The following is a 23,889-nucleotide window of genomic DNA, read 5'->3' on the forward strand; positions in this document are numbered from 1 at the left end:
GAAACAAACAGTTGATCAGACTTTCTAAACTCTTCTGTTCTATGTAAATAGAAACTTAATTGTCAATGTATATCCACTTGGTGTAGCATATATTCTGTCTTACTGGCATACTTAGGGGAAAAACTGGTAGGTCTATGGACTGATTTAGATTGGACTCTCAGCATACTTTTGGCAGAAAAGATGGGTTTGTACATAGTGATACTCTATCAATGTGGAACAATAAAACCAACCACAAAAAACCGAAAAACTGTTGTAGAAAAACCAAAAAATGTCACAGGAACAACGGCAGCGTCCACAAACCAACTTTTAATAAAATGCTGTTCTTTAAAACCAAGCATTGTAGTGGAACTGCGTCCGCAATAAAGCCAAAGGACCAAGAACCAACAAATCCAAACACTCAACTCTGGCTGTTAGGTTCTCCAAACGTTGATTCAGCATTTTATTAAAAGTTGGTTTGTGGACGCTGCCGTTGTTCCTGTGATGTTTTTTTGGTTTTTCTACAACAGTTTTTCGTTTTTGGTGGTTGGATTTGTTTGTTCATGGCCACAGGAAACAGCGACAACGTTTTCAACCTCTCAGGTTCGGAAACGGACGGAAGAGGTAATTTGACATTATTGCTGGAGGCAATGAATCAACGTTTGGAGAACCTAACAGCCAGAGTTGAGTGTTTAACATTTGGATTTGTTGGTTCTTGGTTCTTTGGCTTTATTGTGGACGCAGTTCCACAACAACGCTTGCTTTTAAAGAACAGCATTTTATCAAAAGTTGGTTTGTGGACACTGCCGTTGTTCCTGTGACTTTTTTGGCTTTTCTACAATGTGGAACAATAGGTAAGGAGGTTTGATCGATAATATCTGTAGTTCTGATACCCTCCTAGCTGACGTTACGGCTATTAAAAAGATAGTTTTCCATGTGAAAATTTTTAAGTCACATGATGATGCAAGTTCAAAGGGGGGGGGGGGATTATCTTAGACAGGACAGAATTTAGACTCCATGGTGGCAGTAGGGGCCCAATAGGTGGTCTCAAAAGATTAGTGCCTCTCAGAAAAGCTTTAGAGAGTCTGTGGGACAATGTTTGGACCATCAATTCCAAAGTAAAAATTTGAAATTGCTGCCTATTGGACTTGAATACTAGCTGCAGCTGCCCCCTCATTAAAAAGTTTTGTCAAGAACTCCAGAACAGAAGGCATAGATGCCAAATAAGGGTGAAATCTTTTCCATTTGCTAAGATACAACTTTCTCATCGATTTCTTATGAGAAGATATCAAAATATGCCTTGCAGCAGATGAAAGATTTTGTAGCCTGGCTATGTTTGGAATTGGAGCAGCCAAGCTGTCAATTTGAGGGTTTGAAGAGATGGGTGAGGAATTCCTGATGAGTGAATCGGGAGATCTGATACCGAGTTCAGAATCCAAGGTTCCTCCTGAAGATGAGGCCTCAAGAAGGGGAACCAAATTTGACGAAGCCAGTAAGGGGTTATTAGTATTAAGGTCCTTCCCAATATGCTGGCTTTCTGAAGAACTTTGGGTATCAAAGGAAATGGGGGGGGCAGCATATAGGAGACCCAGGGGCCAATCGCATTAATGCATCCCTTGGGGGTTTCCTCAGAGGGGGAATTAGGGCAAAGTAGCTGTTGTGTCCATGGTCATGGCAAAGAGATCGCAGCAAGGCTGGCCCCATCTTCGTAAAATCATTTCCCCTACTTCTTGCTTGAGCGACCACTTGTGGGGCATAAATATTTCTCTGCCGAGTCTGTCCGCAATCACGTTGGATTTCCACGGGATGTGCATTGCTATCAGAAAGCGTTGGGAGGACGTTGCCCACTGCAATACTCTCAGGGCCACTCGACAAAGGGGATAAGATTTTGTATCACCTTGTTTGTTTATATACAATGCAATGGACATGTTGTCTGTCTGAATTGCAACTGTTCCTAATGGAAGAGAGTCCTGGAATGCTTGCAATGCTAGTAGCACAACCCTCATCTCTAGGACATTGATATGCAAGTGGGCCTCATGATTCTGCCACATATCTTGGGCTGTTCTTCCCTGATAATGCCCCCTCCCCCATCTGCGAAGCATCCGTGGTCACCGTGGCTAGTAGAACTGGGAGAATAAAGGGTCGGCCTAATGTCACTTGATATGAGTGAAGCCACCAATGTAGGTCTTTCCTGCAAGATTCCATCAGTATTATCTGGTGAGACATTGGGAATTCCTGCATGGACCACTGTGTAAAAAGAAGACATTGTAGAATTCTCATGTGCATACGAGCTAGAGGAATTACACTGATTGTTGCTGCCATCGTGCTCAGTACTTTGAGAACTTCCCTTGTTTGAGTTTTTGTTTTGAACAGGAGGTCCAACACCTGTGCTCAAAGGACCTGTATCTTTTTTATTGGAAGCTTTACCATCACTGTAGTGGTGTCTAAATCTACGCCTACAAAAACGATATGTTGAGATGGCAATAAGGCAGATTTGTTGCAGTTTACAATAATCCATAAATAAGTAAACAGCTGTAAGGTGGTGTCTCTTGCTTGTATTAGGAGATGCTTAATGGTGGTGGTTAAGAGCCAGTTGTCTAGGTATGAAACCACCCGGAATCCTAAATGTCTCAGGTGAGCCGTGACCACTGCCATACATTTGGTGAACACTCTGGGGGGCTGTAGTGACACCAAAAGGCAGAGCTCAAAATTGGAAATGACTGGCTCCCAGTCGAAAGCACAGATGACTCCTGGATGGCCTGCCCACTCTTATGTGGTAGTATGCATCCTGGAGGTCTGTACAGCACATCCAACTGTCTCTTCCCAGGAAGGGAAGTTTTGACTGCAGTGTGGCCATCTGGAACTTTGTCTTTTTTACTGATTTGTTCAGTCTGCTGAGATCCAATATCGGTCTCCAGTTCCCTGTCTTCTTTGGAACCAAAATGACCCTTGAGTAAGGCCCAGATCCTATCTGGTCTGCAGGGACTGACTGGATGACTCTTTTTTTTCTAGGAACTTTTGAATTTCTATAGTCGCTTGATCTCTGTGACTGGATGGAAAGTCCGGGATCCTTTGCTTTTTGGAAGTGGCATGGAAAAGGGTATTGAGTAGCCTCTGGAAATGATGCTTTGTACCCACTTGTCTTTTGTTATTTTTAGCCAGGCGTCTGAGTACAAAGATAAGCGACCCCCGACTGCCTCCAGAGTGGGACAGGCAGTCCTCCTTTCAGGAGCGCTGAAAGGGCTTATCAAAAAAAGATTCCCGGTTGCCCTGATTCTGCTGACGAAAGTTCACCACGTGTCTTGAAAAACTCTCTGGGATTTCTGAAACCACACCCCCCCCCCCTTTGACCCTTGGGATAGGGTTTAGAAGGGGTGGAAAAACAGACTCCAATGGCAGAGAGAATTTTCCCTTCCTGTTCATACCTGGTTAGTGTCTCAGGCCCGAACAGAGATGAGGCATTGAAAGGGGTGTTAATAAAGAATGACTTGAAGGGTTGCACAAAATTACACAAACGCATCCAGGAATGTCTCCTAAGAGCTATTCCTGAACCTGCTGATCTACTCGCTCCATCGGCAGCATAAGAAATTAGCCTCATGGACGAGTTTACCATGGAATTAAGGGTGGAGAGCTGGGATGATACCTTCTCTGTTATCCCTGGAGAGTATCACCAAGCTCTTTAAGGAGATTTCTCTGCAATCTGGTGAAATGAGTTAGGTACACAACAGTAATCTCAGTCCTATATCTTAATAACCATAGCACCTTTTTTTTTTTTTTGAAACACAGAAGAAGAAAAAAGGCCCTCTAACTTAACGGCCTCTGCTCTAAAAGAAAAAAATGCTACAGTATTTAACTAGTAACAACCACACATGAGAAAAAAGAAAAAAGCCCTCTAACTTAATTTGGTGCTACAGTAAAGTGAAACTTGTACAACTAACAGCACATCTCTAAATTATACACCAAAAATAGCAACTGCGACTGTTTAAAGGGATAGACAGTCATGTGCAAGCACACAGAGAAAGGTAACAAAGCAATAAGAAGATAACTTATATAAAAAGTCTTTAAAGTAGTTTTTTCAGAAGTTCTAACAACTTTTAATTCAATCGAAGTAATACTATTTGACTAATGGGATAGGGAGAATGTAGGCCTGGATACCAATAGGCCAGGAAGAAAACTAAAAAAATCACTAACTAGCACTACAAAAATGAACTAACTAAGCACTCTAAGGCGTTTCACACCACACACTACTGAAATAAGCCAATTAGTTTTAAAGACAGTACAAAAAGCAGAAGAAAAAATGTATTCAACTTAGCCAGAGCTAGTAGAATCACCCAATCTGTTTCAGGGGCAAATGAGATCTGGGGAAGGCACTACAGCATCATGGGATAGGGAATAAGCCACAAGCTAGTTGAAGACTTCGAGCTTGTGTAAACGGCCGAGTCAGAACCAAGAATCTGTTCCGAATCCATCAGTAAAGAATGAAGACGAGATAGGACAACTTCACATTAACTTTTTCAAACAGCTGACTGCTATTTTTAAAATAAGACAGCTGAGACTGCAGCTTGTCATGGACTGAGCAGTCTGTCAAGTACTGGGCAGAAAGAGAACTCACCAAAAACTGTAAGCCTGCCTTTTGTCTTGATGTGTGACAGATTAGATCAGGGAGAGTATAGAGTTTTTCTAGAATAATGGACTCCTATTCTGCAGTTTAATTATACATTTCTGATGACTGAATTCTGGTGTTAATTGAACGTTAGTGATTTACATTCTTGCAATCATTTTACTTTTTATTAAATATTTTTCATTACTTTACATTGTGGATGGAAATAAGTGCTTTTCTTTAGAGATTAGAGAGTGCTTATACCTGTCTGATACTCCCCCGGTCTCCTTGAAGGCCTGGCTGTTCTGGTCATAGCTATCATATATTTTGTTATTTAATTTTCATAACTGGACACCCCTTCAGAAGGGCAGGAAGACACTCTGATTGGTGCAGCATTACCGTATTATTCTGGGGAAGGGACACAGCTGGAAATCTGTGTCAGGCTTTCCCAGAAGTGCTTGGATGTGTGAGATTTAAATTTACTTTCAGTGCGAGTGTATCAGAGGTCTTAAACTGGGAAACTTTGCTCTGAAGTGTGTAACAAGAAAATACATTTGGGGTGGACAGAACAAACAACTAACAAATGCAGTGGTATACATCCCACCAGGTCAAAACATTCTTATATTAGAAGACCTTCTTGCGTGGACTACTCAAAATCTAACCAATTAAACCATTATTCTAGGAGATACTAAAATTAACTGGAATGACCTAATCTCTACAAAGCCAATCTCACAGGACTTCACCATATACTCCAACAAGACAAATATATAAATAGTAACTCATGCTAAGTTACTAGGGATTAAAAGAGTGTAGATTCTCCTTGGAACAATACACACTTACTTACTGCAATAAAAAATATGCTTTAAACTTGGCAGACTATACAGACACAAACTTTACATGGATAAACCCACTAAAAAGGCACTTGACAACAGCCTTTTTTTTCCCCATCTCTCCTTTACGGAGCCCCCATCTTTACCAACCTCCATCAATCTCTTAAAAAAAAAAAAAAATCCAAGCATGCTACCACAAAACTGCCAGATTTGCAACTGATTTACCATATCATTCAAATCACTGTCTAGCTCTTAAGGAACTTAACAGGCAAGAATTCAACAATACCTCAACTACACCCGACTAATGCAAGCTCATAAACTAATTTAGAAACCAGATAGCTGCCCTACCCTTCAGGACATACTACAACCCTACTCCCCACTCTGAAATCTACGATCTACAAAGAAACAACTTGTAACCACTGGGAAACCTAATAAAAGAGCTGGACATAACTTCTACTCCTATGCCATGGCTAGGTTTTGGGATGCCCTTCCTCAAAAATCACCCCCCTAGACTCATTAAATGCATTCAAAATATCAATAAAGAAATAATTTCTCAGAAACCACATCTATCCCTGTACCGAAAAAGATAGGCCACCATAAATAAAAGTACAGTTTTGTACCTACCATAAATGTAGATGTTCGAAGATCCACATTGCTGCAGTCCTGACACTTGGGTAGTCCGCTGTCCCAGTCGGCCCGAATACCAAAGTATAAGGCTGACGTCGGTCAAGGCGCATTAGTCTGACGTCAGGACGTCAGGGTACAAATGCGCATGACCGACGTCATTTCCTCAGTCTTTTCTTGCCCCAGATGTCAGAAGACCCTAAAAAGATAAGGCCAAACCAAAAAACAACACACCAAACACCCCTGTACCAAATATATACACAATATATACAAAGGCAGAAAGGTACAATCCCACCCACACAACCACCCCTAAACACAGAGGGGAAGGAGGGAGGGTAAATTGGACTGCAGCAATGTGGATCTTCGAACATCTACATTTATGGTAGGTACAAAACTGTACTATGTTCTTCATCTCACATTGCTGCAGTCCTGACACTTGGGTAGAATCCCAAAGCAGAGGAAAGGGAGGAAGGCAAATCACAAAGAAGCAGGAGCTGACAACATGCCCTGTAAAATAGCAGTGGCAAAACCAGCCCTAGATTTAGAGTAGAGAGGAAGGTGGTAATGCTTAGAGAAAGTATGCACTGAACTCCAAGTAGCTGCCTCCAAAATATCCTTAGTTGCCACCCCCCTTAGAAATGCTGTTGAAGTGGCAGTAGCCCTAGTGGAATGAGGCCTAATCCCAGCTGGAATCTCCTTGCCATGATGGGAGTAACAGAAAGTAATGCAAAACCCAATCCACTTAGAAATAGTTTGTTTTGACACAGGCTTACCCTGAGAACTCAAAGCAAATGAAACAAACAACTGCTGAGACTGCCTAAAATCCTTAGTCCTGCTTAAATAATAACGTAATTGCCTGTGTACATCTAAAGTGTGCAAAATCTTTTCCCCCTTATTTTGGGGATTTGCATAAAAGGTAGGCAAATGAATAGTTTGGTTTAAAGCCACACTAGAAACCACTTTAGGCATAAAGGAAGGATTAGTTCGTAAAGATACCCTATCCTTATGAAAAATCAGGAAAGGCTCAACCGCCATAAGGGCCTGCAATTCAGACACCCTTCTTGCAGAGGTAATAGCTAACAAAAAAGCAGTCTTCCATGACAAATATTTCAATTCAGCAGTAGCTGCAGGCTCAAAAGGTTGTAGAGTGAGTTTCTCCAACACAAAATTGAGGTCCCAAGCAGGAGTAGGAGCTCTACGTGGGGGTCTTATATTCTTTGCCCCTCTAAGAAATTGCTTGAACAAAGGATGAGAAAACAATGGTGGGTCACAATCATAGTGAGCTGAAATTGCTGCAGCATGAATCTTAATGGAAGAGAAAGACAAACCTTTATCCAATAACTCAGTAAGATATTGAAGAGCCACACTCAAATTTGGCTCAGAAACATCCAAATCCTTTGCTGCACTCCAAAATAAAAATCTCTTCCATTTTTCTGCGTACACTTTCCTTGTACTAGGTCTTCTGGCTTCCATAATCACATTTAAAACTTGTTGAGGAAGCTGAGACCTGCTATGGTTCAAAACAGAATATGCCAGGCTGTTAGATGAAGAGAGTGAAGCTTGACATTGAGTAGATGCCCGTCCTTCTGAGACAATAGGTGTGGAATCAAGGGTAAGGGCCATGGAGGCTTCCTTACCAGACTCCTCAGCAATGGGTACCAGTGCTGCCGAGGCCAATCTGGAGCTATTAAAATCATCCTTGGCTTGTCTTGTCTGACCTTTAGGAGTACCTTTGGAAGGAGAGGCAGAGGTGGAAAGGCATACACATGAAGATTTTTCCAACTGAAAGAAAGAGCATCCACTTTCCAGGCTGTGTGATGAAACCTTTTCGTGCAAAACTTTGGCAGCTGGTGGTTTAGTGGAGAAGCGAACAGATCTATGTCTGGAGTTCCCCATGACACTGTCAATTTCTGAAATACATGAAGATCCAGTTTCCACTGTGGGGATCCATGATTTGCCTGCTTAACACATCTGCTAAGGAGTTCTGTGCTCCTGGCAGAAACCTTGCTTGAAGATTCAGTTGCAAGCTTAACGCAGTCTCCCACAAAATCATTGCTTGCCTGCATAGAGGATAAGAATGTGTTCCCCTTGTTTGTTGATGTACCACATGACAGTTGTGTTGTCTGTTTGAATCAACACCTGCCCTGGAAGAAGTAAATCCTTGAAAGCCAGTAATGCAAACTGGACTGCTAACATCTCCTTCATGTTGATATGTAGATGCTGCAGTCTGGCAGGCCACTTGTCTTGTATCCACTTTCCATTCAGATGAGCTCCCAAGCTGTGTCTGAGGCATCTGTCGTTAGAATCTGACTCGCCTCTGGCCGGGTCACAGAGAGTCCCTTGTTTAGGTGACATTCCTGAGCCCACCACAAAATTCCTTTTGAATGCAAGGTATTATTTGAATGACAGTGTCCAAATCTTGGCAGTGCTGTGTCCATACATTTTTGAGATACCATTGCAGCTTCCTCATATGCAGTTTGGCATTGGGAAGCACCAGAATACAAGATGCCATGAACCCTAAGGCTTGAAGGACTGTCCTTGCAGTCAGCCCGGACTGATGAGATAGTTGATGGAAGTAAAGAGAAAGATTCTTTTGTTTGTCCGGGGTTAAAAGGCCATCTGGGTTGCTGTATTCAGTCTCACACCCAGAAAGCACATGTCTTGAGAGGGTACTAGACTGGACTTTATTTCGTTCACAGAATACCCTAGGCATCTTAGCACTGCTATCACATATTCCAAATGCTGAAGAAGTACGTCCCTTTCTTGAGCCAGAATCAGGCAGTCATCCAAATAAGGATAGATTTGTATTCCTTTTAGCCTGAAGAAAGCTATTACTGGAGCCAGAACTTTTGTGAATACTCTGGCAGTAGTAGATAAGCCAAAGGGCAATGCAGAGAACTGATAATGAGAATTTCCAGCTCGAAAACGCAGATACTTCCTGCAAATTAGCCTGATAGGAACATGAAGGTAAGCTTCCTTGAGATCCAAAGTTACCATCCAGTGATCTTTGCCTAGCAGAGGTAAAAGCTGTTGTAACGTCAACATTTTGAACTTGGGAATGTCCAGATAAGTGTTGAGGATAGACAGATCCAAAATTGGTCTCCACGTGTTCCCCTTTTTTGGTACTAGGAACAGGCGAGAATAAAATCCTAGGCCCCTTTCTGGCACAGGAACCGGCTGAATGGCCCCTATTTGGAGTAACAGAGAAATTTGCTTGTGAGCCTCTTTCCTTTGCTGATGAGGAATGTCTGGCATGCCTTTGAAAGGAGGCAAGGTATGGAAATAAAACCTGTAACCGTGGTGAATGATATCCAATACCCATCTGTCTTGGGTAATTAAACTCCAGTTTTCTTTGAAAAGTGCCAACCTTCCTCCCAAAGGTGCTGCCAGACGAGAAGATTCTAGCAGCTGAAAAGGCAGGTCATTGGGTCTGTTTACGAAAGGACTGACCCCTGCCCTCACCAGAAGACTGAGCAGGTGAACTCCCTGTTCTAGGCCTAAAAGAACCTTGAGCTCTGCCCCTACTACGTCTAGACCTACCCCTAGACTGGGAATCATAAGCAGGATATGTCCACCCCTTGGTAGGCCAATTTCTACTAAACTTCGGAGGCTGAACCTGCAAAAATCTTTAACAGTCTGCATAGACTTAGCCTTGTCTTCCATTTTCTTTAGAACTGCTTCCACAGGCGAACCAAACAACACATCAGATTGTAAAGGAGCATCTAAAATCCTTGTCTTCACATGCTCAGCTAAATTCTGATCCTCAGCCAGGCGTGCCTGCGAAGAACCGAACCAGTGGCAGCCACCCTCAAGAGGCCTGCACAGCATCAAAACCACATTGCAAAGAATGCTTACCCACCTGTTCAGAAACATGAACTAAATCCTGCAACTCTTTACACTCAATACCTTCCGCCAAAGCATCTACCTTAGACTTTAATTGTGAAAGGAGATAATTTTGGTATTTCAACATGTGAAACTGGCAATTCAAAGCTCTCATGGCCAAAGTGGAACAAGTATACACTTTCTTTCCCCATCTATCCAAAGCCCTTGCCTCTTTATCTGGAGGAACAGGATTTTTAACAACAGAAGCCTTAACACCTTTAGGCCCCTGTGAAACAGTTTCGGGTCTGCCCTAGGACTCTTAAAAGATACTTATGAGCTTCAGGCACCCTATAATATCTATCCGGTTTAACTGGAGCAGGAGGCAAAGAATCAGGGTTCAGAGAAGCCTCTGCAAAACATCCTCCACCACATCTAGAACAGGAGGTATAGCTAAAGGCCTATGCTGGGGTAGAAACAAAAATTCCCTAAGCCTTTTCCTGGAATCAGAGAAATCCTGACCTTCCCATTTAAAATGCTCCCTCATGGAATGAAGAGTCTCTGAAAATGAAAAATCCTCAGGAGGAGAAGCAGAAGGAGTAGAATCATCTACATCAGAATCAGAGTAAGGGGAATACTCCTGCAAGTCTTCAGCCGAAGACTCAGAAGCATCCGAACACTGCTCAAAACTCCCAAGCTCAGGTTCCACCCTAGGCCTCTTATCAGGAGGGGGCATAGAACCTCTAATCATAGTAATCAAATCTTCTGCCATCTTAAGCATATGCTTCTTAGGTACAGACCCTGAAGAACTAGGAGTAACACCTGAAACAAAACCTGGCCTGCCCCTGGGAGAAGCCTTGGAAACAGCAGGGGAGGGCCTAACCAGCTTAGGAAGGGAGGGAAGAACAGCTACCTGAGAAGCCCCTTCCGCCTGGCCTACCTCCTGAGAGGTCACATCTTGCAGTAATAAAGTCTCTCCCTGGGATTCCAAAGAAATTTCTGGCTGAACCTCTGGCTCCACCGAGCCCTCAAAAGAACCGACGTCCGGTACGGACGGTTCTTCCAGCCTAGGCTTTGCTGTTTTGTCCTTGCGCTTTTTGGACGAAGCGGGCGTCGGAGCATCCGACGGCACTTTATAATTAGACCGCTTCCCAAAAACTAACCTGGCACAATCTAATCTTCTCTTTATAGTGCGTTTGTTAAATCTAGCACAAGAGCGACAGCCAACAACGTCGTGCTCAGGCCCTAAGCAAGGTATACACAAGGTATGGTAATCCCTATGAGGTATCTGTTTCCCACAAGAAATACAGTTATTCACTTTTTCTGACATCCGGTAAAATACTGAGGCAAGAAAAAACCAAAATATTCCCCAATGGGGTACTTAGCCAACTTGGATTCGGTCTGAAACTCCGACTTCGGAAAATCTCAGAACGCCAACCTGCACTTGCAAAACTGCTTCTGCATCGGACCATGCGGCAAAAAAGACTGAGGAAATGACGTCGGTCATGCGCATTTGTACCCTGACGTCCTGACGTCAGACTAATGCGCCTTGACCGATGTCAGCCTTATACTTTGGTATTCGGGCTGACTGGGACAGCGGACTACCCAAGTGTCAGGACTGCAGCAATGTGAGATGAAGAACATCTTATAGTTTTTCTTATCCTTCTCTTTTCTTTTTCTTATCTTTTGTACTACCATATCCTTTTCCTCTCTCTCCATCTTTTATATCTCCATCTCCCTACTCCCAAATCTCTCTCATCATACCCACCAAGCTACCTACTTCTTCTATTCACATCATCCTTCTATTCACACCACCATTCTATACCTCTAAACAAATATTACAACTTTCCTTACTATAATTCCACCCTTATTCTCATCATGATGAATGTACCACATATACATCAGAGAGCCGATTATCCAAACTACTTGGGACCTACAGTAGTTCGAATAATCAAACATACACGGAACCAGATAAAAAAACTTCCAAAGTCTTGTTTTCTGCACTCAGGGAATACACTTTTCAACCACTCAGTGGGTATGTTATTTTTTATGTCATTTTGTGGAGCTTTTCTCCCCAGGCCTCCAATGAAAATGGGTTTCTCACCCAGTGGACTTCCCAGTTAACAAATGTCAATAAATAAATAAGTTTCTCATATGGAGCCTGGCTAAAGGCAGCACAGGAATGATGGAAGCCATATACCCTAGAATCCTGAGGAAAATCTCTGGCTGTGTCTGAAGCCAAAGGAAAAAGGGATTGGAAAAAGGCAATCAGACACAGGGGCCTTGGGTGAAGGCAGGGATGCCAGCATGGGAATGGTCTGGAGCCTGCATCTGAGAAAAATGTGATCCTGAGATGGGACCAGAACAGATTTTTAAAAGTTTAATGTAAACCCCAGGCTTTGTAACAGGCAAACAGTAAACTGGAGGTCCTGAAGAAGAACCTCGGGGATGAAGCCTGAATGAGCAGGTTGTCTAGATAAGGAAAGATCTGAACCCCTCTTTGGTGAATACCCTTGAGGCAGTAGATAGGCCAAAGTGCAAAGCACACAACTGAAACTGCAAGGAAGAAACAGAGAAGCACAAAAACCTCCTGAAAAGAGGATGGATGGGGATGTGAAGATAGGCATCATTGAGGTCCAGAGATACTAGGAAAGCCTGGAGAAGAAGAGGGAACAAGGTCTGAAGGGACAATATCTAAAAGGGACCTTTAGAAAGGTGATGAGCTGAGAAAGGTCCAGAAAGGCTGTTCAGTACAGTTGGGAGGGTGGCCTAATGGTTAAGGTGTTTGCCTTACAAACACAAGGTACAGGGTTTGAATCTCACAGGGGATAACTGACTAGGCTTAAAGTGGCTCTCAAGGGCAGTTAGCCTAGTACTAACCTATGAACATATGAACCTATGAAGATGTCTCCCTTCTTGGTAACCCGGAACATCCTGGAATAAAAACCCTACCTTTTCCTGGTAGGGGGCACAACTTCAATGGTTTCCTGGGCCAGAAGAGCTTGAAGCACTTCTGGAAAGAAAGGAAGCTGTTTCTGCCTAGGTTCTGTGATGCCCAGAAAGGGGGGAAGGGATTTCCATACCATGAAATATCCCTGGTGGATGATGGAAAAAAAACAAGAGTTTTGAGTGACTCTTTAACGAATTGGGAAAGGACGGGGAAAGACGAAGGGACAAGGAAACGTGGTTCAGTGAAAGACAAAGCAATTTGTCAGATGGAACCTGGTTTGTCCTGAAAAGGAGGCTTCTGAGAAGTAGGAGTCTGAGTAAACGTAGCTGGAGGTACATGCCTATAACCCTTTTTACATTTGGGTGGAGGGAGAGCAAACATAAGCAGATTTGGAGGGATATTTCCTCTAAAACTTAGGGACAGGAGAAAAAAAAGTTTCAATTTCTGCAAAGTCTTGCCTTTGTCCTGGAGGGACTTAAATGGTTCAGCAGCAGCACAATCAAAAAGGTTTTTAATCAAAAAGAGCATCCAACAATTTAGCTTTAATGTTAACAAGTAAAGGCTGATAATGAAGCCAAGAGTAACATCTTAGAACAGAACCAAATGCACCAGCGCTAGAAGCAGCATCAGCTGCATCACAACTACACTTTTGAGTGTCAAGCCATTTGAGAGGTAGAACCCAACAAGGAAAGGGCTGAGACCTTCCTTTCAGAACCAGGAAGGCCGGAAATGACTTGAGAAGCTTGAGAAAGAAAGGTTAAACATACCTTATTATATGAGTCTGGTAACTGATAATCCTAAAATCCAGCCTAGCAGCAATGTAAACATTTTTGTTTGCCCAAACATTACATAGCTTTGTCTGAAGGAAGTAGTTTAGTAGAAGGCAAAGGCTTGGAAGGCTAGTCAGAAGAAACAGACAATGCAGAAAGATTAGTAGAAGGACATTTATACAGAAATTTACAATCATCAGGCACCTTGTACTATCTGTCATGTTTCTTGTGGGCTGGAGGCTGAGAAACAGGTGCAACAGAGGCTGCTGAAAAGGTATCTGAGAGGGCAGCCAGAACTGGAGGAACAACATAGGGTTTGGGCGACTCCACCTGGAGGAGTTCATATCTCTGCTGAATATCAGAAACCTAAGAACTATCCCCACTTGATATATTCCATCATACAAGAAATAGTGTCCAAAAAAGAGAGTCCTTCTAAAGGAGACTAATTCACTCTTCTTCATACCCATAATACAAAGGAGAAGGGATCTGAGAAGAGCATGCCAAAAACTCTTCCCAGAATCCAAATCCTCATCAGAAGAGTCTTGCTCCCTAGGCCTCGTTAACAGGAGTAGCTGACCAGGGAGGAGGAGGCTCAGAGACTCCTTGAGGAGGCTTCAAGGCCATTAAAGCACAGAACAACCCCTAAGTAAAATCCTACCATTCACAGTGGGGTCTTTAACAGCAAGGGAAATACACTTAGTGTTTTGTTTTGTCTTTTGAGGGGTATCTGCATGAAAAACCCTAGGAGATTCGGACACCTGCTGACAGTTTACCATTGTAGTAGGAATCGCCTCCCAAACTGGAATCTGAAGAATCTTTCCCGGTCCCTTAGATATAATCAGCCAAGGTTCCCCCTCAACGTCTGGAGGCTCCAAGGACCTGTGAAAAGTCAGATCCATGCCAGCTTCAGACAAGGTCCCAGCAGAGGAAGCTGAAGCAACAACCTGACGATCCTCAGGGCTTTCATCAGCCTTGAGAGAGATGTCCAAGAAGGCTGGACAGCAGTCAAATCAGATCAGAATTTTTTGGCCTTTTTCTTTGTAGGTGTCTGGCCCTCGGGACAGGAAGACTCTGCCATAACACCCTGTGCCAACAACTTTAGACTCTGGTTTTCTAAGTACATAGACAAAGAGGAGAGACAACAACTCAAGGGTCTTGGGGACAAATGCATGGCAGGTAGAACACTGTGTGTGGTTGTGAGAAGCACCCAAACAGAAAAGATATTATTTGTGATGATTTTTATAGGGAATCTGCCTCACACAATGACATCTTCCCTTTCTGGATGACATGTAAACTCACAACAACAAAAACAGAAGATAAGAAGAAACCCCAACAGAGCACTTCTGTGAAATATAACTCAGTAACAAGTACAGAAAAAGTGTGTACAGATTTGCGTTCAATTATGATGTTTGGACTGGTGGCAAAGAAATTCTGAGTTATGTACATCCGTGCATTATCTTTATGCTCTACGCCTTGTGCAGGGAGTATACATGTGACATATGATGTCTATAAATTCCATGAGCTTTGCTATACTGGGTGGACGCTGGGCTATACTCAGCAGGAGATCCCTTACGTAAAGAATGCTGCAACAGTGATATGGAAGGACATCTTGCATGTATAATTCTGTGTGCAGGGAGAGCTTACATTGTGCAGCACAGAGACAGGAGGTGGTTGAGTGGATAATTAAATAACTAATTCAGCCAATATGTAATAAACTCCTATGAATACACAACATAAAGTTGTACATTATAGTACCAACTGTTTTACAAAGTCACTATTCTATATTCATCTTGTCCATTACGAAAGCAAAAACAACATAAAATGTAAAAAAAAAAAAAAAAAAACGGACAATTCTATCAGTTCACTTACGTAACACCTTTATACAGCCAGCTTATTAATAGTCAGTCTGCCTGCTTGCCAGAATGTTGTTATTCCAAGTCAGGCAGACTGAAGCTACAGTTTGCTACATTCTGTCAGTATGTGATGTGTGGATAAGTAAGGATGTTTTCTGTAGGGTATGGTCCCCTTAACATCAGCCAAGATCTATCTTGAAGTGCTACAACCTCAAAGATAGAATATAATGTTATGTAAGTGCGGGGCAAGTAAAAGATGTATATGTGTGCTTGGCATTCATTTGTTAGTGCTTCTAACTGTATATTCATATTTTTGGTGAAATGCGTTTGTGGTGTCAGTTTTGCTGTAATGTAGTTTAAGACACTGGGCTTTAATATGTAGTACTAGATCTTATCAAAGACAAAATGAGTTGATCAGTCAATAAAGGAAATATATTACTAAAAATAAGTTTAAACAGACACTGAAATGATTTGTGTTTCTGAATATAATGTGAATAATTACTATGTGGATGCTTTGTAAATGGTTAAAAATGGGGCAGCATGTGTCTGCATAGACACAGTATCTTCATGCAAAGACCAGATGGCTATTTTCATTTTTTGGTAGCCCTAATGGAACACTAACATGCTTTTGGTATTACATATCTAAGCAAGCCTCAACAAAAGAGGTAAGCCAAGGAGGGTTTGTAGTGGTGCAAGACTCGGACAAATCTAGGCATATGCTTCAAAACAAACTGTCCTTCACAAGAAAGATGCACCAATGAGTAGATAGTAAAAAAAGCAAACAAACAAAAAACAAACATTTTACAGTTCCCTCAGCCCTCTGCTTGGTACTCATTTTACAATTCCGAAACTTCCACTTTCCCTGACTTCTGACCTTTGCTATCAACTCCAAACTCCAAGTCCTCTAATACACATGTATCTCTACTGAATAAGCCCCCCCCCGTCTTCTTATGGACAAATTTACTACACCATAGGTTAATTCTGCTATGAAATATGGGCAGGCTATCCAGGTTCTGATGCAGTACTACAGCTTGGGATCAATGGTCCATAGATAAATGACACGGAAGCACTATCATTCCATGATCTGCATGGGTCAGGGCAATGCAAAGTCATTGTGTATATCCCATGCAAGCTTTAGACATCTACTAACATTTTTCTACCCCCCCCAATGTAAACCAGGCCAGCTATGCTTCTGATTTTCAGTAACAGCCCTTCTGCGTTTCACGCTGTAACTGAAGACAAAGTATTATAGTGTTGTGCATGCCTCACTGGAAGGCTGACTGTTAGTACAGAAACATGGACTTGGGTGTGACAATACTTAAGTATTTAACAACTATATGCCATTTGGTTCTATATACTTTCCTTTTAAAAGCAGTGTTATACAGAACAGAATCACAATAGAGTACCTGCACATCTAAGGCATCAGCTATTCCTCCTCCAATTCTCTGAGCAGGACTTTTCTTCAGCAGCTGTTACAAAAGAAAACAGGGGAGTTTATTTTCTAGAAACAACAGAAAATGTTAAAACCTGTGTCTCCTTTACATAGATTGGTTCCATACTTTAAAAACTCTGATGCCAATATTTTATCAGACCTGGGAGCTCATCTCTGGAAGGATCTAGTTCATAACACCAAAAGACATAAGGAATTTTAATACAAAATGAAAATGCAAAATAAAAAAATATATATAGGGCAGTGTGTGCCAAACATGACTAATCATATTAAGTAAGTTGGTTTATGGTATGGGGTGGGGGCTCTGCCTCAAAACCAGTTCTGAAAGGCCAGTATGTATGCTGTTTTAAACTATTTGTTTTGTGAAACAGCATTCACACTAATGTCCTATGCACTCTCATACCAAACTGCAAAAGATAACCAAAACCATCTGCTACATGACATGATACAATAAAGGATAAGAAATGAACTTCCGTAATTCTTGCAGAAGGCATGCCCCTAGTACACCCACAAGTGAGGGGGTTCTAGCCATCACACTCCTACTACTTATATATACTAAATGCAAGATCACACAAAACTTTGAAGCAAAGGACATATTCGGTTTGGCACCAAAAGGAGTACTCCTTGTTTTCTGGGTCTGTTCAACCACTGACTTAGAACAGCTAAGTAGCAGAGATGAGAAGGGATGCATGGGGACTTACTCCCCACAAATCCTTTGCAAATTTACAAAAGAAGCATTTCCATTTGTTCCGTTTTGCTCATGTCTGGTGGACACTTTTAATTAATATGCAATAACTTGTCTGTGGTATGTAACTTTTTTTAAGCATTCATATTTTTTAAATAGGTTAGCCCTGCTAGGCAAAGCCCATTTTCATAGGAGACCCAGGTCACAAACCATACAAAATGCAAAAACATTAGATAATATACACAATTAAAAGTTTTACATACATACACAAAACACAATAAAATACATACAGGTCGCAGACTATAACATCAGAGAACAGAAATGAGATGTGATGTAAGTTGCAGAATGAGATAATAAATTAATTAAAAAGCAAAAAAAGGAGCTGGGAAGGTGAAATAACCTGAAAGGATTCTCCAATGTTGCTGTTTCTTTTGGGACAGTGAAGGCACATTGTTTATGAAATTGCAGCTTTTGGTGCTCCAAGAGTTGTCAGTACAGTTTTGTGTAATTTAACAAGATGGGCAATGCAGACTAAGAGTAAGGTGAGCTTTACATGATTTTAAAGGTGTCTATTTATAACAGACGTAAATTCTGGGGGAAGTATGTTCCATTCAATACGTAGGAAATTGCTTACAAGTGTCGTCCTCAATTAGAGACCACAGTTTTTTTTTTATTTACAATAGCATAAATTCCACAGAATAGCTTAGGGTTGAGTAATGTACTGGTCATGGCTGTTAAAAATATTTACTTTAGTCTATAAGAAACACAAAGTTTCAGGTTTACATACTTAGTAATGCCAACATACTCTTAAAAGGTTAGTCTACCATCTACAGTAATGCTTTGGTGTCTACAATGTGGAACACTGTCTATGTCAATAATGTTAACTGTAATACCTTTATAAATCTTCAGAAAAAAAATCACACCCCCGGATTCATGAAGCTTGCGCCAGGCGCAGGCGTAGCGTAGGCGGCATAACACCAAATATGTCCGCCGAGCGATTCAGGTATGAACCAATCCCACGTGCACTACCAGCGTACGCCAGAGCTACACAGCCCTCGGCACAGGTATGCAAATCACCCCATGTGCAGTGTCGCACCATGCTAATGAAGGCATACAGCGATTCATGAAGTGGTGCAGGTGTAGCGCAAGCCCATGGAAATGTAAACCAAAAAACACGGCTTACATTTTCCCAAACAGAACATCGGAGTTATGGAAGTGGACCACACACATGTATTACAAAGTTAACATATGCCAATGGAGAAATACACAGCCAATGGCACAAGAAAAGATGCATAACACCTAAAAAACAACATTTAATGTCACGTCCACAGTAACGCACAGTACAACCGCAGGGCATGTGTGTGCAAACAGGAATACAAAGGAAATATATAAAAATGGCAGAAAATCACAATGAAAGACAAATCAGGATTGCACCATAATATGCAATGGTAGGCATGGCACACCACAAGCAAGGCGCAAGGGTTGCCAGGGGCCCGCGACAGTGTTCGGCGCTGTAACTATGAATTAGTAAGTCAATGCCATGCAAATGAGGCAGGTAATACTGAATAGCAAACGTCCCGCCGGATTAAGGATGTACCTGACGGCGCAGCGCAATAACACCGAGGAGTGTATCAAAGGTGATACATGACATCAGCAGAGGGGTGTGCCACCGTATCAGTAAGCACATTGGAGCAATGCAAATCTGGCCTGGCCGTTACTAAGCAAAGCTGAAGGACAGGGGTGGGGAGGAGGGTATAGCACTGTTTAGCTGAGAGCACACATGGTGCCCAAAAGCCAATGTGTACGGGGATGAACTCCTGCCCGAAACCCGGTAAGCGGATGCACGCACCGCGAACAATGGTACAAACAGGAAGGTCATGGGAAGAAAAGAAGGAAATGTCGAAGCAGGGTAATTGGCGTAGTAATGAGCAATTAACACCAATCAACACACGGCGGCCAATCGACGGCAGTAGACAAGCCTGCATGCAGAAACTTGCAAAACAGGATAGGGGAGGCATAGGATTGCAAAGAAAGGTGTGGAGGACCTGGAATGCAAAGATAGGAGAACTGTCATAGCACAGCAAAGCAAACCCACAGTAGATCGGCAATAGCACACATTACACAAGATAAGCCAGGTCTAGGAAAGTACAAATGAAAACAGGCATCTGGATGCATGCCAGCAAATGGTAGGTGTAACGTGCACAAATGTAAACGGAAGGGCAGGAGGTAAGCACGGCATCCAAATGTAATGCAACACCAAAGGCAGCACAATAGTGGTTTCGTAAATAAAACACAGAAGATTCCCTGTAGCCACGATCGTACATACACACCCTATGACATCATCAGTGTTCACAGCAGAACAGTATAAAGTGTAAAAGCACCCAACACACACCTGTGTATTCCCAAACACCGCACCATAGGTGTAAACAGATGGGGAACTTTTAAAATGTACATGTTGGGAGCTGCCATAGCTGTGATTCATTAGCATGTGTTACAGACCGACGGTGTTGTGGAGGATGATGCCGACAACCACCGTAGGCCTCGGAGGAGGAGAAGAGTGTTCAGACCAAGGGTAACCTACCAGGGGCTACATGATCTGGAGATAGTAGAGCGTTACAGGGTGGACAGGGACATCTTACAGCAAATAGTAGAGCTGTCGCCGGCCACGCCTGAGAACCAGAAAAAACAGAGGGGAACCCATCCCAGTGGACACAAAGGTATGTGTAAGCTTGCGAATACTAGCCACAGGTACCTTTCAAAGGCCAACTGGAGATATAATGGGGATCTCACAGGCATCGGCATCCAGGGTACTACACCAGTTCCTGGATGCCATGTTACCACGTGCCAATGAGCATATACACTTCCCCCGAACTCAGGAGGAGTTGGCCAGCAATATGCGTCACTTCCACCGTGTGGCAAACTACCCGGAGGTACTGGGTGTGATATACTGCACACACATACAAATTAAGTCACCACCCAGTGAGTATGGTAGGCGCTACATAAACCGCAAGGGATTCCACTCCATCAACTGCCAGGTCGTGTGCAATGCCCAGGGCATTATCATGGATGTGTGTGCTGGCAGCCCTGGAAGCTAACACGACTCCCATATCTGGCATGCCTCACAGCTGTATCAGGTATTTTTCAGGGGGGACATCCCACAAGGTCACCTTGTGGGGGATGCTGGCTATGCACTGGAGCCGTGGACGATGACCCCCATCAGAAATGCACACACACACCAATGCAAGAACGCCATTATGAGGCACACGCACAAACCAGAATCATCATAGAGCGTGTGTTCGGGATGCTGAAATCACGGTTCCGGTGCTTGGACACATCTGGTGGAGCCTTGCAGTACTCTACAGGCACGTGTGCCCACATCTTCATAGTATGTGCCATGCTACATAATATGATCCTGCAGAAACAGCTGCAGCTGGGTCATAACGGGGGAGGACCTCACAGCCCACCGCAAGTGCCAAGGCCAACACAGGCACAAAGGGATCTAGACCACATACACACTGTGCCAGCCCCAGTAGGCAGACGGAGGCATACCCAATATGCCTACGCCTTGGCAAAGAGGGAATGTATAGCACATACCTTGACAGTGTAGGCTCCCATGAACTGACACCCCTCCCCACCTGCATACAGTAACATGGATGGCACGCAAACACGACTACCTGTAAATTGTGATGTATAGGTGGCCCACTGTGGAATCCAACATAAGCAGCCCTCAAACATTGTACATGCAACAGCCATGGGAACACGGAACTGTCAACACCTGAAAAGTAGATGCGCCCATCAGCATCTGTTGGTGCTGTGTGTATAGGTTCCCAGGTACATCGGTAGGTACATGCCCAATTGTCAGAGGCAAAACATGAAACGGGGCAAACAGTGACACCCGTCGCCACAACATCGAGTAAGCAACTGTCGCGTACTGGAGCAGAGGCAATCGCGGGAGCACATGTGTGTAAGCACCGTCCTACACACAGTCATCACAGATTACCCGCCGCATTACTGAGGGGCTCCACAAAATGTAATCATGGATGTAGTGTCAAGGCAGGGGATGTACCCATGACAGGCATTAGTCACCCCGGCATGCTGCATCCACGGTCGTATGAAGGTGTAGCAAATTATCGGGTGTACCTAATTGTGATATACATACCCAGTGCTGGAGTACAGCCAGTAAACATCACACGGACACACCATTAACTGGACCCATCAAGTTGTAAACTAACGGAGTCATCCATGTGAGTGTAGTGTGGAGTAACTGCTGTAGTGTACTGCACATACAAATTTGCATAATTCATGTACAACCCCCAGATGTCCAAGTGGTACATGCAGTGACTGTCGTGCATGTTCCTGGTCCCACGTCCCGCAAGGGATGTAACATAATCCCGATGGCACGTGTAATGCAGTCTGGATGCAGGTCATCAGAATATGTGTAGCACACGATAGCAGGAATAAGCATCGCCCACAGCTGGTAAGTGATGTTTAAATACGACTATACGGATATGAGCGAAACAGGGCTAAGTGCCACCGACCACTGCGCAGATCACAGTCAATGATGTACAGAACAGGTGACACCAGCATTAGTCACCTCTGAACAAATAGCGCCTGCTCTGAAGGGTAAAACGACCACTGCCAGGAGTGGAACAGGCAGTCATGTACACAATCACCCAACACTATTGCTAGGCAAGATGTACATATGGTAGGGTTGCTACAGTTCAAATGACCAATGTGGGACATACGCCAGATGTCAGCAGGACGACACACACCCGGCCAGGACGAAAACCAGAACAACAGTATTTTGCATAGATAAAAAGCTTATAGTTTAGTAATGGTTGCAGGTACGTGTTCCGTGTCCTGTAACATGTAGGCGGGTCAGATACAGAATAAGGGTGACATGCAACAATGACATAAACTATAGGTAATGTCTGTCCCAAAGTCACAGGACATTTGCTATGTTCACAAATATTTCGCAGGACACAACTGCACAAAGAGGGATTGTCCCTCGCAAAGTGGGATGGGAGGTAATCTTAAACTATGGCAGGTGTGTAATGTGAAAGGTACAGACACAAAATTGCGGAGTCTAGGAAACGCAGTATATACTGACAAACACACAATGAAAGGCGTAGCGTGCCTGTCACCACCCCTGTCCGAGATATGTGTATACATATATATATATATATATATATATATATATATAATATGTATACACACACACACACATATATATATATATATATATATATATATATATGTATATATATATATATATATATATATATATATATATATATATATCTACACATATATAATACAGATAGAAAGGGCGATAGTGTGATATATGTCGATATACAAGGGGTCACTGGCATCTGCAAATATATAGATAGGGCGATGACTTTCTAAACTCCTTTGAGGTACAAATAAGCAGGATACCGCCAACTATGGAACGTGTCACACACCGACACGCATAACCAGGAGGATGAAAGACAGAAAGAACACAGTACTGGAACAGTAGAACCGTGAGCAATAGGACAATAGTAAGGACATGTAGTCACCGCTGTCGGCGGTGAGACCACGTAGGTACCGTGTACAACTGTGGTTGTGTGTGATGCAGCCTGTGTATGTGTGTGATGAGGGTGCCATGTGTGTTCCCATGTGCCTAACGTGTGTCGTGTGTGTCCGCATAGTGCGTCTGTAGGTGGCAACTCGGAGGTAGATGACTACGGTAGGTGCAGGTATAGCTATCCGTAGGCATGCGGTAAACACCTGTCCCACATCGGGAGGGACACCCCCCCCCCTGGGCAGGTGTGTCCTGACATGAAACATTAGAAAGGGCAACTGTCCGTGAGTGTAGGACATTAGTATGTCCCACATAATATGCAATAGTTGCAGGAAATACTCATGCCTGTATGTAAGAAACGGAAATGTTACACGCAAACCGATACGTAGTGAAGGACCAAGAACAGGTTTGTAATGAGGATAAAAGTATGTGCTATCCTGTGTACAGACCATGGCCATATGTCAGCCTGTAAACACCACTGTGTGACCCGTAAGTGTCCAACTATGGCCATATGAAAAGGTGGCAATCCATGTGACAGAGGGTCTGACACCAACACCACTGCAATGACAGCAAATATCTGGGGCAGACATACACGGGATAGCGTTCATTTACAAATATCTCGGCACATATCGCCATACATCCGGAGGTATGGAAGTATCAACCGCACCTGCATACCATACTGAAACCAATTAACAACGGCCCACAGTAAATTCCCGTAATAGAAGTCTATTAAGTGATAGCACAGTAATTAGGGAAGGGGCCCACATGC

At 43.1% G+C, this 23,889-nt stretch overlaps 1 protein-coding gene across 1 annotated transcript in view; it reads right to left on the bottom strand.

The window, feature by feature from the left end:
- The window catches only part of LOC122811913 (ribosomal protein S6 kinase beta-2-like), a gene marked incomplete in the record, with an annotated part of 1,307,756 nt that overhangs the window by 562,015 nt on the left and 721,852 nt on the right, over positions 1-23,889 (bottom strand). The window contains 1 exon segment of the mRNA XM_044084073.1: positions 16,829-16,891. Coding sequence (XP_043940008.1) covers positions 16,829-16,891 — 63 coding nt within the window.

Source organism: Protopterus annectens, chromosome 9.part0 (assembly GCF_019279795.1).
Source record: "Protopterus annectens isolate FY-2018-M chromosome 9.part0, PAN1.0, whole genome shotgun sequence".
Lineage (NCBI taxonomy): Eukaryota > Metazoa > Chordata > Ceratodontiformes > Protopteridae > Protopterus > Protopterus annectens.